Below are 15,508 nucleotides of genomic sequence, written 5' to 3' on the forward strand. Positions count from 1 at the left end.
AAGAATTTAATATTATAGTTTCAAAAATTTCATTGAATTTGTAAATGATATAAATAAAAATGTTAAAAAATTACATATTGAAAATTTTCTTCTCAATGTTTCAATTTTTATATAAAAATACAAATGATCATAAAATCTTCGAATAGAAAAAATTTATTTAATAAATATTCATATTAAAAAAATATACTATACATCGACGTACATTTAATTTAAATATTAATTATAAACAATATAAAGATAAAATATTATTTTGATTTATTTACCATCCGAACCAACTTTACCACTCTGTCGTTCGCTAGATAAACGCTAAAAGAAGCAAAAGGAGAGAACTCCAGCAGTAGTGAAACGCAACGCTGACGATAACCCAAAACTTTGAGGCGAGCATGCCACTAGCAACGAGACTCGGACCAACACACCACCATGTGTCGGTGTCGCCACCAGAGAAAACTCAGAGCAGGAAACACCCACCAAAGAAGTCCACACGCTTCCACCATAGTCCATAGACTACATGCGGATACAAAGATAGCAAGAAGACATCGTGGTTATGTATCGTGTTAACATTTTTGAGCATAATGCTACTTATGGTATTTTATGTTGGACCTTTCTTCGTCTTTGAGATTAGACTTATAGGCTGTCTGTGGGCCTTTCTTGGTTAATGCGTAGTGCAGCTACACGTTGAGACAAAAAGTGTGAATTGTCATATCATTTCAGCCGTTCAGCTGATCATGGTACTTGGCATTTTATAAGAAGAGAGTGTAAGAAGGCCTTTTTTGCATAGCCTCATAAACGACGTCCGAGTACTAACGAAAAGACAAGTTTTTGAATATTATTATGTGAAAACAATAAAATTTGCGAAGTTGATGTTAGCATATTTTATCATATGTATTCTTTATCTATAAATTAGATTTTTGTACTTTTTGAATTTGTAAAAAATTCTGCTAAAATAGTATTAAAAATTAACCCAGTAAGGAAAAACAGATTTGAAAGCTTTTATTCAAAACTGGAAAAAGACAATATGAATTAACTATAATTTTTAATGTTTTTTTGAAAATATATCTAGTTTTAACAATATTGAGCATTATCTTAATCATATACATAAAAATATAATAAATGTAGTTATAATAAAAGGGCAACATTTTTTGGATCCGCTTTAGGTGCCCGACAAGTCCGGACCGGCACTGGGCATTCTCTTGAAGAAAGACCGTAAGTCAGCAACACTTACAAATTCCATTTCTTCCCGTTGCTTTTGGTACTATGCCTAGAGATGATTGAAATCAGTGTGCTGGGTTTACGGGAAGTCCTAGGCTTACTTTCGGTTTAGGGCCTGCAATGACTGTTTTGACTTAAAGCACCCTTTGCAATTTCGACTTGATTATGTCCTCGATATTGAAGTCTGCAATAAGTTCTCGATTTAAATGACTTACTTAGATCGCAGAACTAATCACCTCTCACAGAAGATATTGACCAAAATTCTAGATTTATTTTATAACAAGCTATTATCTTCGTGATGTTTGAGTGTTTGAGAGCCTCTCTAAGGGGGCGGGGGGGGGGGGGGGGGGGAGATGGCTAAGTCTGTTTAAGACGATAAGATTCAAGTCTTATCATTTGGGTTCGAACCTTAACGAAGGGTGTACTTTCGAAAAATGCTAGTCTGTGTGATTATACGATTTTCCGAAATGGAACTTTTATCAAGGAAGGAGGTTTACATCGAAAAAATTCTTAGGTGTTTGCGAAGTCTCGAGATACTAAAACTGATTTTTTTTCTTTCGAGTAAATGTAAATTAACATTATGAGAACGTGTTTAGAGAAGCTTTAGTGTTGCGTTTAGTGTTGCGTGAAGGACGAGTTTTGATCTTGTGGCCGAAAAAACTTTTTGTTATGTTGCGAAAGGGTTGTTTGAATATTCACAATGGAAATCGTTTTGAGCTGGATGTTAAACTATTTGGTTTGGTCATGCGTTGTTTATTATAATTAATTATTTTTTGTAACTTTTGACTGATAAAATTTTAATAAACATTTTTTTTTCAAATTTACAATTTATTATTAAATAGTTTATTGAAAATGTAAAAAAATATATTTTTTAAACAACTTTTTTCTAAAAGATGATTTTTTTTTTGGAACGAAGGAAGTATATATAATTTATTTGGCTCACCGTAAAACACTAGTCTCAGTCTCTTGAATGATTCTCCAACACACACTTGGCACTCACGTTTTAACTATATAAACTGAATGAGAAAATGAAAAGAAAAGCAAAGCACTTTTTTGTAACAATGGCTATCAACAGAATCGCGATTGGAACGCCAGGAGAAGCTAGCCATCCAGATGCGATCAGAGCGGCTTTGGCGGAGTTTTTCTCCATGGTTATATTCGTTTTTGCGGGTCAAGGTTCCGGTATGGCTTACGGAAAGCTAACAGGAGATGGTCCAGCTACACCTTCCGGTTTAGTGGCCGCGTCTTTGTCTCATGCATTTGCATTGTTCGTGGCGGTTTCAGTCGGTGCAAACGTTTCAGGCGGCCATGTAAACCCTGCGGTTACATTCGGAGCTTTCGTGGGTGGAAACATAACGTTGTTAAGAGCTATACTTTACTGGATCGCTCAATTACTTGGAGCAGTCGTAGCTTGCTTGTTGCTCAAGGTAAGCACTGGTGGGATGGAAACAACAGCGTTTTCTCTTTCCCATGGAGTTGAGCCGTGGAACGCAGTGGTTTTCGAGATTGTGATGACGTTTGGGTTAGTGTACACCGTTTACGCTACTGCCGTAGATCCCAAGAAAGGTGATATAGGAATCATTGCTCCATTGGCAATTGGGTTGATCGTTGGAGCTAATATTCTCGTTGGTGGTGCTTTCGACGGTGCGTCGATGAACCCGGCGGTTTCATTTGGTCCAGCTGTGGTTAGCTGGACTTGGACGAACCATTGGGTCTATTGGTTCGGTCCATTTATTGGTGCAGCAATCGCAGCTATTGTTTATGACACTATCTTTATGGCTAGCAGTGGAAATGAACCACTTCTTTCTAATGACTTCTAAGTTAGGGCTTTTTCTTGTTTCTTGTTTGGAGAACAAGAAAACTGCTATTGTATATCCTACTATAGTACCCGAGGGTACTTTGAGAGAGGTTGATTTTTTTCATTCTCTCTAATGTTTCATGTGCTAAGATGCTACTTTTACTGCTTTTTGTGTTTTGAATAATTAACATATAAATCTTGGAAAACTTCCCATTAATTTTTCATAAGATGAAAATGATGTGCAGGGTTTACGTAGCCTGCACATATAATAAAACTAAAAACTAAATTATATGTGCCCAAGAAAAAAAAATAGAATGCCGCAAATTTAGATACAACCATAATGATGCATGTATAACAATTAAAAATTGTAAATAGGCCAAGAGATCGAGATGTCTAAACAAATAACATACGCACAATCTTTGGGCACATATATTTACTGATGAATCCTCAGGTCCAGCAAAAGCGATATCAGACTCAGAAATTGAAAGCAACGGAGATGATATTCAGACCTCAGATGATGCGCAAGTCAATAAGGAGCCACCATGGTTAACAAAGTACTCAAAGAAAGCAAGAAGAGCTATGAGGCAAAGAGAACCATGGCAACTTACGAAGGCTACAGACTCTTCGGGAAAATTCCTATCTCTCAAGGTTCGCCCTTGGAAAGGAGAAGGTAATCCTGCATTCCGCTTCTGTTACCACATTTTTGCATGTAGATATGAAGATACTAACCCGGGCTCGTAATTTGGTGGTGATTAACTTGAGGGCAAAAATCCAATACCGTCAAGCCCTCAGTGTTCGAGTCCAGCCACCGGAGAGTTAACATTTCGGTATCTCCAGAGACGGGAGACCAACACATGGCAACATATGACTAGTCTGGACGATTTCTGTGGGCCTAGGATACCCATGTATAATTAAAAAAAGATATAAAGATATTTTCATGGAATATTCGTGAACTCAATATATAAATCGCTCGCATTGTGTGACGGATAATAAAAAGATGGATAAATTCAACTCGTCCATCTATAGGAGCTATTATTGAAACTCGGGTGAAAGAACCTTTTTCTAGTAACATCATCCAATCAGTGGTACCAGGTTGGAGATTTGAGACAGATTACGTCAGAGAAGAAGGAGGTCGGATTTGGATAGTTTGGGATCCCTCCCTTCAGGAAGTCTGAACAGTTCGTAGTTCGTGGGGTATGTAAAACCGCGAAAATCCTGATTGAAAATCACGAAATAGAAATCAATATAAACCATAAGATGAAGATAAGAAACATTTAAGAAATCGTTAAGAAAATAGACGAATTCACGGAGTCAAGATTGATCTTGACTCTTTAACTCAATAAATCGCACGTATTATGTAACATTTTGAATGCGATCTTTGAATCCCATGATACAACCGTGACGAGACTGTTTTGCAACACCCGAGACAGAATCTAACGAACTGTAACTACTACGAATACTCTTGAGTGATACCCGAGACTTTAATTAGAAGAGTAAGAGAGATTATTTGTTGGAAACTTTAGTGTTTGCTTTTTCTGTGTATGGAATAAAGAGACTATATGTCTATTAATATGGGTATGAGTTACTTGATCGCTAAGAAATAATCTTGCGAAAAAGTGAAAGAATATTCTTGAATATGTTGTGAGGAGAATGTATTTATGTGTACATTGCATAAGTAATGAACCACTTATATAGGGGTACAATTGAAAGATATGATCTTATCTAAAGATCTAGAAATACCTAAAATATTCTAGAGGATAAACATCATAATGGTCATCTACATAAGTAATTATTCATAACACTCCTCCTTGGATGTCCATTATGATAAAATGTTTTGTAATATGTTTAAGATGTTGCCTCATTAAAAACCTTACTACGAAAACCTAGTGAGAAAAACCATATTTAAGGAAAAGAGTGAAACACATATTACTCCCCCTCATAAGGACATCACTCAAGATCCTTCAGATGACGCAACCCAATAAGATGAACTAAATTCTTAAATGTAGCAGTAGGAAGTGCCTTTGTAAACATGTCAGCCAGATTTTTTACTTGAACGAACTTGTAGTATCCGAACATCAAACCATTCTTCTGTAGAACAAGGGTGAAAAAGAACTTTGGTAAAATTTTCTTTACTCGGTTTCCTTTGATGATATTTCCATCCTTGAGTTGTGCTATGTATGCAGCATTATCTTTGTATAGCACCGTTGGAGCTTCTTTCCCTGTAGATATACCACAATCTTCTCGTATATGCTGAACAATAGATCGTAACCATACACACTCACGACTGGCTTCATATAGCCAAAATCTTTGAGTGGTTAGATGATCTGGCTGTGATGGTTTGCTTCATAGGACCCCAAGAAATAGCTGTACCACCATATGTGAAAACATATCTTGTTTGCGTTTTAGCACTTTGAAGATCAGACAAGTATCCTGCATCAACAAAACCAATCAAATCTTCCTTTGATGGGTTATGAAAGAATAAACCCATAGATTTTGTACCTTGAAGTTAACGAAGTATATGTTTAATCCCATTCCAGTGTCTACGAGTAGGGCATGAGCTAAATCTTGCCAACAAATTTACTGCAAATGATATGTTTAATCTTGTATGGCTAGCAAGATACATTAGCGCCCCTATTGCACTTAAATATGGTACTTCAGGACCAAGAACTTCCTCATTTTCTTCTCGAGGACGGAAGGAATCTTTATTCACATCAAATGATCTTACAGCCATTGGACTACTCAAAGAATATGCTTGATCCATTGAAGATCTTTTAAGCACCTTCTCTGTGTATGTCGTTTGATGCACTAAATCAATTTGTAGTCCCAACTAAAAATTTGTTTTGCCAAGATATTTCATCTCAAACTCTTTCTTCAAATATTCCATTGTTTGAGAAATCTCTTTGGACACTACAAGAAAATAGTGGTATTGCAACATATTTTTTGCAGTGTTAACCTTTGTTGCGATTTGGTAACAAATTTTACAATACTTTTGCAATGATGAATGCATATTGACAATTTATTGTAAATTCATTGCAAATAGCGATAAATTTTTTGGCTGCAAATTTTCGTTACCAATTTGCTACTTTTTTAACTACATATAATTCTTTTCTTGCAAAATTTGCTAAAAGCATTCAATGATAATAAGACAAGATTCTTTGGCATATAAATTAAGAGTTCAGGTAACAAACGTTACAGAATATGTGATAACTTTTATCACTACATTTACAACATCTTGATATGTCTCTCTGAAACATGTGTGTTTTTTATTTAAAAATGTATATATATTGTATCTAATTATTAAAATTGCATGTGAAACCCATTTACAAAAAAAAATGAAATTGCATGTGAATATGTTAATAAAAAATTAAAAGTTACAACGTTATTGAAACTACTTATCCAAACTATACTACCATAACCTTTTACTTATAGATAAATTGAACAAGAAAATGTGAATGCTTAATAAACAATGATTTAAACAATTAAACTGAACTGAAAATCTGAATGCTTAATAAATTTATTTCCAACCCTATCTAAATTTAATATGTTATCGAAAACTATAATTTATATTTTAACCTTTTTGAGTGTTAATGTCAATTTTTTTTAAGTTTAAACTAAATACACAAATTATTTATATACATAACTTCGTGCAAATCTCGCTTTTTCCCACTTTTTAACTTATTAACATTTAAATTAAGATTACTCCAACATAAATTTGTTATGATTCTTATAACAAATTAGATTTTCTCCTTTGGTTCTTTATAAATATGAATATTTATACTTACGGGAAATTAGGTTCTCACTTTTTGCTTCCTCTTCAGCCAGAGAGAAGATAATGATACCCAAGTCACACGCAACATACAACGGTATAATCAACAAAGGTAACAAACAAATCCAAAAGTGTTAATACTATGTAGGTGTTTAGTCCAGTTCGGTTATTTGATTTACTTTTCATTCAATCATTTGTTTCATCAATTTGATCATCACTTTACATTCTACTATTGTTTTCAGATGAATCCTAGTCGATTTGCAAGAGGAAGGATCAAATCAGACTAAAAAAAATCAAGACAGAAGCCCACTCAATATATGTTTCATGTGTTCCTAATCTATGAAAAGAATGAAATAGAACGATTTGTAGAATGCTACTGTCCATTTTTCAGAAACCTGGTATTTGATGTCAAACAAAAAGAAGAAAAGAAACGTTGTTATTATGCTTTGTTCAATATTGTATTTTTGGATTATTTAATAAACTCTAGTTATTTAATTATTTCATATTTATTTTAATTATTTAAATTTAAAAATAATCCACTCCATGTAAAATTATATGTGAAATAGCAAAACAAATATATAAACCAACGACAATTTAGCAAATTTGTTTTAAAATTATAATATTTTCGTAGTAATACAATAAAATATTAATTATAGATCATGTGACAATATTTGCAATGCTTCAAACATATGTTGTAAAAATACAACAAAATTGTAATACAAATGTTATTGCAATATTACTACAAATTTACCAATAAATTAATCCACAATATATTTGCAACAATCAAGAATTTGCAACATTCAATCAGCAACATTATATTATTCATCGTGATTTTATTGCAATTCCTTGTTTGCAACAAAATATTGATGTATTGCAATAGTTTTTCTTTCATGCAATATCATTATTTTCTTGTAGTGGGAGTTCTAATAATGTTTAGATCATCAACATACACTACGATTATAACAAATCCTTGGCTAAATCTCTTTATAAAGATGCATGGACTGATGGAATCATTTTTGTAGCATTCCTATAACAAGTACTCACTAAGGCGATTGTACTACATACGCCCTGATTGTTTCAGTCCATAAAAAGATCGATTTGACTATATGCATTATTGTTCTCGAGAACTAGATCTTACTGCTTCTGGGACTTTCATATAAATATCAGTATCTAGTGGATCATATAAATAGTCTGTGACAACATCCATTAATCGTAAATCAAGTACTTCTTTAATTGCCAGACAAATGAGGAATCTGAAAGTAGTCGCATCCACCACAGAAGAATATGTCTCTTCATAATAAATTCCAGGTCTTTGTGAAAAACTTTGAGCAACTAAACGTGCTTCGAACAAAAACTCATTTATACCATTAGGTGTACGGGTTACATGTCCATACACTGATCTCTTTGCAAGAGATTTTAATTCAGCACTTATTGCTTCTTTCCATTTTGGCCAATCACTTCTTCGTGTACACTCTTCAATAGATTTTGATTCTTGATCCTCATCCATAAGATCAACTGCCACATTGTATGCAAAAATATCATCGACGTCGATTTGCTTTCGGTTCCATTATATTCCAGATATCCCTTATATATTATTTTAGGAGCATTAGAAATAAGTAACCTTTAATTCATGTGTGATTTACAAGTGTGCCATTTCCTAGGTGTCATCACCACAAGCTCTCTCACAACCTAATTTCAAGAACCCTTAATTAACTAGACTAATTACAATAATTGCTATTAGTCATTAGATTGTTACTTAACTAATATAATCTAAGTTTTTACTTATTGAGTAACCAAATAAATCATGTCTACGATTCATGTTATTGCATTATTATTTACCATATTCTGAGTCACAGATTATATGGTTTTCACATTATTTGTTACTATGGATTGAAATATGGTTTCATACAATATTTTGTCTCAGTCTTACCAGATCGAAATCAAAATAAAAACTAAAATACAAATGCCCTATCGTATGTACTATCTTCACAATCTTCATCCCAAGCATGGTCTTTATAAATTTTACTTTATATATTTAAATTGAAGAGACAAAAAAATCTGAGTATTTTCTTGGTTTTTATAAGTCTTCATCATATAACATTTTATATATAATTCTCAACGCCATCTAATCATTTTATCAACTCAATCTAATCATTTTATCAGACTTTTGATACATATAAATTATTGTATCATGATAGTATTGATGGTTTTTACAAGTCTTCATCATATACTGTTATATATAATTATCGTATATATTATAAATATATAATTATCGTATATATCTAATCATTTTATAAACGCAATCTAATCATTTTATCTCGAAGGTTTGATATATATAAATCATTTTATCATGATAGTTTCGATACATATAAATAAACACAAAGTATTTTTGTACTTTATATGATAATAATAACAATAATGTCATCTTAAAGGTCCATCAGACATTGCAAAACTCTATACGTAAAACCAGGACCCTATATTCAAACTTATCGTAATCAATTTAAAAAATACAAATTCAAATCAAGGTGACATTAAATAAACTTTATTTGCTCAATGATCAACCGGGAACTTCATTGTTGAAAGAAAACTTCTAATAACTTTGATATTATTAGATTTACGATTTTGGAAACATTTACTTATTTCGAGAACCATAATTATGGGTCAATAATGCAACACGGTATTTGATTCCTTGATTTTTCTGGTAATAATAGGAACTCAATTAGGGTCAGAATCTTTTAATATTATTTGATTGTTGTATATAAGGAAGTATAAATTATTATTTCAAATTATTGAATCAATTATGTATCAACCTTGATGTCGTTTCCTTTAATTTTGTCATATAAAAAGAAATTCCATTATTACGTTGACTACCAAATTAAGGACGATCTTAGCTCATGTGATTGGTGGGCACGTTATTTTATATTAAATGTGGAGTATTTTACTTTATTACAGCTTTATCGTATCAAGGTTTCGTTCAACCCTACACGGGTTTGACGTCTTAATATAAATATACTTCTACAATTCAAGAGATTCACCACAATCTTCTTCCCGACACACTATTTATCAAAGTTCTCTCTCAAGCAAATTCATGGCTGGATTTACAAACGTTTCTGATTCGAAACCTTTCGAGACAATGTGAAAGGTTAGGGTGAATATTGTCAGGATAGAGTACCATTTGACCTTATTATTATTCTTTAGTACTTTATTTAAAGTATATGAGATCATATAACTGTATTGTTATGTGTACAATTACTACCGCTGGATTTATTTTGATAAACTAATCCTTAGTTAATCTATTTATAGGAATGCAAATCAGGAGTTCTGAAGAATTTTTGTGACTTTTTTGCTTTATCAGTTTATTTTGTTTTTTTATAATTTATTTCTTGCATATTTTTTTTATTACCAATGTTTCTTATAATATTATAATCATAAATTTTATTATGAAAAAAATAATTCTATCTCATATGTTTTGATTTGTCTTAAATGCATAATAAATGGACTAAAGTTATTGCATACTATTATATATTTCATTTTAATAAAATAAATCTGACACATAACCAATTACAAAAAAAAATTCTTAAAAATCATTAACCATACATTATATTAACATGCACCCTTTCGAAGAAGGCTACCACTAGATCTAATATGTGTGTTTTTTTTGAACAAAAATATATGGTTAATTGATAATATGTGTGCTTATAACTTTAAAATTTCTAATATCTATAAATTTAAAATAAAAATTTCTTTTGGTCACTTACTCTGCGCAACGCGCAGGTTATCACCTAGTGACATAATTAATTGAGATCTCTTCACTCTCAGGTACCTGAATTTCTTTATTCATTATTTCTAATGTCTCTTCTGGAGATCCTTCCTTTTGTAATTATCACCTCGGTCTGACCATTGTTCATTTCTGCTCCTTTTCTTTCCCGAGGATTTTTGTCTTTGGAACCAATAGGTCTATCACGTTTCAGTCGTGTCTTAGACTCATTAGCAGTTTGATTTTGTCCTTCTTGGACATTCATTCTAATTGAAACATTTACAGCTGGTATATGTGACTTGTCATTCCTTTTGGGTCAGTAAATGCGTCTGGCAACTGATTTTCTAAGTTCAATAAATGAATTATCTTTTGTACTTCTATGTCACATTCTTTAGTCTGGGGATCAAGATAAGATAATGATAATTCATTCCATTTAACGTCTTTTTCCAGCTGTTTATTTCGCCCTCTAATGTTGGAAAGACAGACTCATTAAAATGTTAATCTGTGTATAAGCCTTAAATAAATCCACCATAGATGGCTCTAAATATTTAATTATCGATGGGGAGTCATATCTAATGTAACGTATATTCCTAATCTCCTTTGAGGTTCCATCTTAGATCGCTGTGGTGGAGCAACTGGGACATATACAGCACACCCAAATATTTTAAGATGAGAAATATCCGGTTCCTGACCCATAAGTAGTTGTGATGGGGAGAACTAATGATTACTCGTTGGTCTGATGCGAATCAATTATGCTGCATGTAATATAGCATGCCCCCATGCACATATTGGAGTTTTGATTCTATGAGTAATGGTCTAGCAATCAACTGGAGATGTTTAATTAGAGATTCAGCTAAACCATTTTGAGTGTGGACATGTGCGACTGGATGTTCAACACTTATTCCAATTGACATGCAGTAATCATTAAAATTTTGGGATGTAAACTCACCATCATTATCGAGGCGAATATTTTTCAAAGGAAAATCTGGAAAATGTGCTCGTAAGCAAGCAGCCTCGCAAATGCTAAGTTGTGGGTCGATAACAAGGATACATGTAACCATCTAGTAGATGCATCTATTAAAACCATGTAATACCGAAAGGTTCCATAAGGTGGGTGAATCGGTCCACATATATCTCCATGTATATGTTCCAGAAAGTTAATCATTTCATTGTTTATTTTTGCGGCCGTATGATTAATTTTTCTTGTGAACAAGAAGCACATGAAAAATCATAGGAAGGATCTTCTTATTCTTCAATGAATATCCACAAGAATTAATGATTATCTTTGCATCATTACTGAACCGGGATGGCCTAACCGATCATTCCAAACATTGATATTTTCAATAAGCTTCTCCCTTACTAGAGCATTTGACTCTGTAGTACTAATCTTAGTATAGTACAATCCAGTAGAAAACGCGGGTAGCTTTTCCACAATATTTTTACAGCCAGAAGTAATATTTGTAATTTGGACGTATTCAACATTTCCTTCACTCATAGTCTCAGTATGATATCCATTTTTATGAAAATCCTTAAAGCTCAATAAATATCTCTGAGACCTGGGAGAATACAAACGCATCCCCAATTTCAATTTGCTTTCCATCATATTTGCTCTTCAAGAGCCTTCAATTATTTTTGTGCTACCCATTACAGTACTCACGCTGGCTTCTTTCTTTATCAAATGAGAAAAATAGTTCTTATCTTTAAGGATAGTATGACTAATTGCACTGTCAGCCAAGCATAAATCTCCATCATCCATTATTCTTCAAATAAAATAAATCAAAGTCAAAAATAACTTAATGCAAATGAATTAAATTTAACCAAGTATCAAGTAAATTAAATACAATTATTTTTAAAATGAAAACAAAAGCCAAAAACCGAAAAAGACTAAAACTAACAAACCAATAAGTAAAATTCTCTAACTAGGGAGAAAATAGGCAACTTTGAGGTGAGTGGTGTCACCATGATCAAATTCACCTTCACCATCTTCATACACCAAATTTGTTTCCACTTTCTTTCCTTTTTGTTTCATCGGTAGTTGGTAAAGTTCAACACGAAGCTTTGGTGTATGGAATATGCAGCCATAATGGTTTCCTCCACAACGGTAACATGCATTCACATTTGTTGGTTTCTCTTGTTGATTACCATTATTGTCTTCCTACTTCTGGTGAGAGTATGAGTTCTTAAAAGATACTCCTCGGCCTCGTATTTGGTTGTATCCACGTCCACGGCCATATCCACGACCATAACCACGACCTCGACCACGGCTGTATCCACTTCCCGTACCACTGTTTTGTTCGGTCACATTTGCTTCAGGAAGTGGAGCAGAACCAGTTGGACGTAATCCAAGAATAAAAAATCTAAAATAGAACATAATAATGCAAATGATTTTTTATGTTTGGAAATAATTTGGGAGAACACATAGTTAAAGTTCTAGATAATTATAATCAAAAAATGATAAATAAGAAGAGGATATTGAGAGAGAGAGAGAGAGAGAGAGAGAGAGAGAGAGAGAGAGAGAGAGAGAGAGAGAGAGAGAGAGAGAGAGAGAGAGAGAGAGAGAGAGAGAGAGAGAGAGAGAGAGAGAGAGAGAGAGAGAGAGAGAGAGAGAGAGAGAGAGAGAGAGAGAGAGAGAGAGAGAGAGAGAGAGAGAGAGAGAAGAGAGAGAGAGAGAGAGACTATCTATATTTTAGTGATCATATAGTATAGAATAAAATAAAAAATCATTTATAACATATTATATCTAGTGTTAAAACATATTATATCTTTTTGAAATATATATTGAATATTTTACAATATAAGTTTCTATTATTTACATATACTATTGGTTATGCGAGTTTTAATTTAATTGAATAGTTAAGAGCCATGCATTATTATAAGTTAATTATTAGAAAGTTAGGTATGATTATATAAGAAAATTATAGATAGTAGGTTTTTCTTTAAAATATACTAGATTTGACCGCGCTTTGAAAGCGCGGGATTTGTTTCTTTTGAATTTTCTATTTTGTAAAAGTAATTGTTAACTATAGTACTATATGTTTTATTTTTTTGATAGCACAATATATGATTTGAGAATAATATTCGAATACAAAAAAACTGATCCAAAACTAATCTGAAATTCAGATATCGAACCTGATTGAATCCAGCCTAGCCCATGCCAAAAACCGAATGACTATCTGAATATACCCGAACACATTTTTAATTATATTCTGGCATCTGAAGTAATTTTAAATTATTGTAATCCAATCTAGATTAGTTAAGTTAATGGGCTGACGAACTTTAAAATTTTGTAATCTAATATAGTTAACCCAAAAAATCATCATTTAGTTTAAATCAGAACTAGATTTTGATCCGCGCTTTTGAAGCGCGGGATATTTTACGATGAAATATTTTATTAATAATTTAACAAATATTTTGGTAATTTTAAAGAGTGTGTATTTAAAATATTTTTGTATTTAAATCAGTATTTTTAAATTCAACCCGATTGTGATTATACCGTTAATCCGGAGATCTTACAATTCAATTTATGTTTTTAAAATATTCATATTAAAAATCACTAAACCCGAGACTAACCGATTGAACTGATGGATGACCGATATGTGATCTAATTGGATTTAAATTGTAAAAGTTTCATAATTTGTAATCTTATAATCGAAATTTTAAAGTTCACTATTTTGCAATTTATGAAATTATGACGTTTCTACAAAATTTTAAAGAGAAAATGATAGATATAAAATAATTAAAATTAATTATTGTATTATTTGGAAACATTGATAGTAGTATAAAAAATATATTGTTTGGAAACATTGATAGTAGTATAAAGAAATAAGTATATTGTTTGGAAACATTGATAGTATTATAAAGAAATAACTATAATGTTGGAAACATGGATAGTAGTATAAAGAAAGGAACATTAGTGATTTAATGTATGTTTAATTATAAAGTATAAATGTGTATTTAATTAAAAACTTACAAAATAAATGTTAGGTCCAACATAATGTTTCTGTTTTAATAAGATAGACCCGATTGTGATTATAACCAGTTAATCCGGAGATCTAACAATTCAATTTATGTTTTTAAAATATTCATATTAAAAATCACTAAAAACCGAGACTAACCGATTGAACTGATGGATGACCGATATGTAATCTAATTGGATTTAAATTGTAAAAGTTTCATAATTTGTAATCTTATAATCGAAATTTTAAAGTTCACTATTTTGCAATTTATGAAATTATGAACGTTTCTCACAAAATTTTAAAGAGAAAATGATAGATATAAAATAATTAAGATTAATTATTGTATTATTGGAAACATTGATAGTAGTATAAAAAATATATTGTTTGGAAACATTGATAGTAGTATAAAGAAATAAGTATATTGTTTGGAAACATTGATAGTATTATAAAGAAATAACTATAATGTTGGAAACATGGATAGTAGTATAAAGAAAGGAACATTAGTGATTTAATGTATGATTAACTATAAAGTATAAAAGTGTATTTAATTTAAAAACTTACAAAATAAATGTTAGGTCCAACAGAATGTTTCTGTTTTAATAAGATAGATTGGACTGATCCGCATTTTTCCATTTTCCGAATGATGGTAGCAATAAAAAGATAAATGCTAAGTAAATAAAAAAATATCTCAATATTCTAAAAATTGTTAGATTTTTTGAAATTAGACAAAACTGATTGTAATTTTATATAAATATTAAGTAATTAATGAGAAAATGGAGTTATACTCTCTAAATTGTTAGTTTAAAATGTAGAGATTTGAGTATATATAATTTTTTTTATTTAACTGAGTGTTATATAAAATTTGGTTTTGATGATTTTTATATTATTTGTGACATAAACATAGAAGAAAAACATACTCCAAGGATTCTTGATAAAATCTCCCAAGATATTCTTTTTTTTGTTTAACTTGATACGTACCAATAGTGATATTTAGAAGATCCTAAATATATGGATTTTTTTTT

The 15,508-nt window shown here is 31.5% G+C and overlaps 1 protein-coding gene across 1 annotated transcript; it reads left to right on the plus strand.

Moving 5' to 3' along the window:
• The first annotated feature begins 2,264 nt into the window (after positions 1–2,264).
• Positions 2,265–3,213, plus strand: LOC108846275 (aquaporin TIP1-3-like). Its single transcript, XM_018619497.2, has one exon. The coding sequence runs from the start codon at positions 2,271–2,273 to the stop codon at positions 3,027–3,029; it is 759 nt and encodes a 252-aa protein (XP_018474999.1). The 5' UTR covers positions 2,265–2,270; the 3' UTR covers positions 3,030–3,213.
• The last annotated feature ends 12,295 nt before the right edge of the window (positions 3,214–15,508 follow it).

The sequence above is a fragment of the Raphanus sativus genome, chromosome 3 (assembly GCF_000801105.2).
Source record: "Raphanus sativus cultivar WK10039 chromosome 3, ASM80110v3, whole genome shotgun sequence".
NCBI classification, from domain to species: domain Eukaryota; kingdom Viridiplantae; phylum Streptophyta; class Magnoliopsida; order Brassicales; family Brassicaceae; genus Raphanus; species Raphanus sativus.

Excerpts from the sequence above, each read along its gene's own strand:
- LOC108846275 (XM_018619497.2), top strand. The coding sequence starts at position 2,271 with ATGGCTATCAACAGAATCGCGATTGGAACGCCAGGAGAAGCTAGCCAT.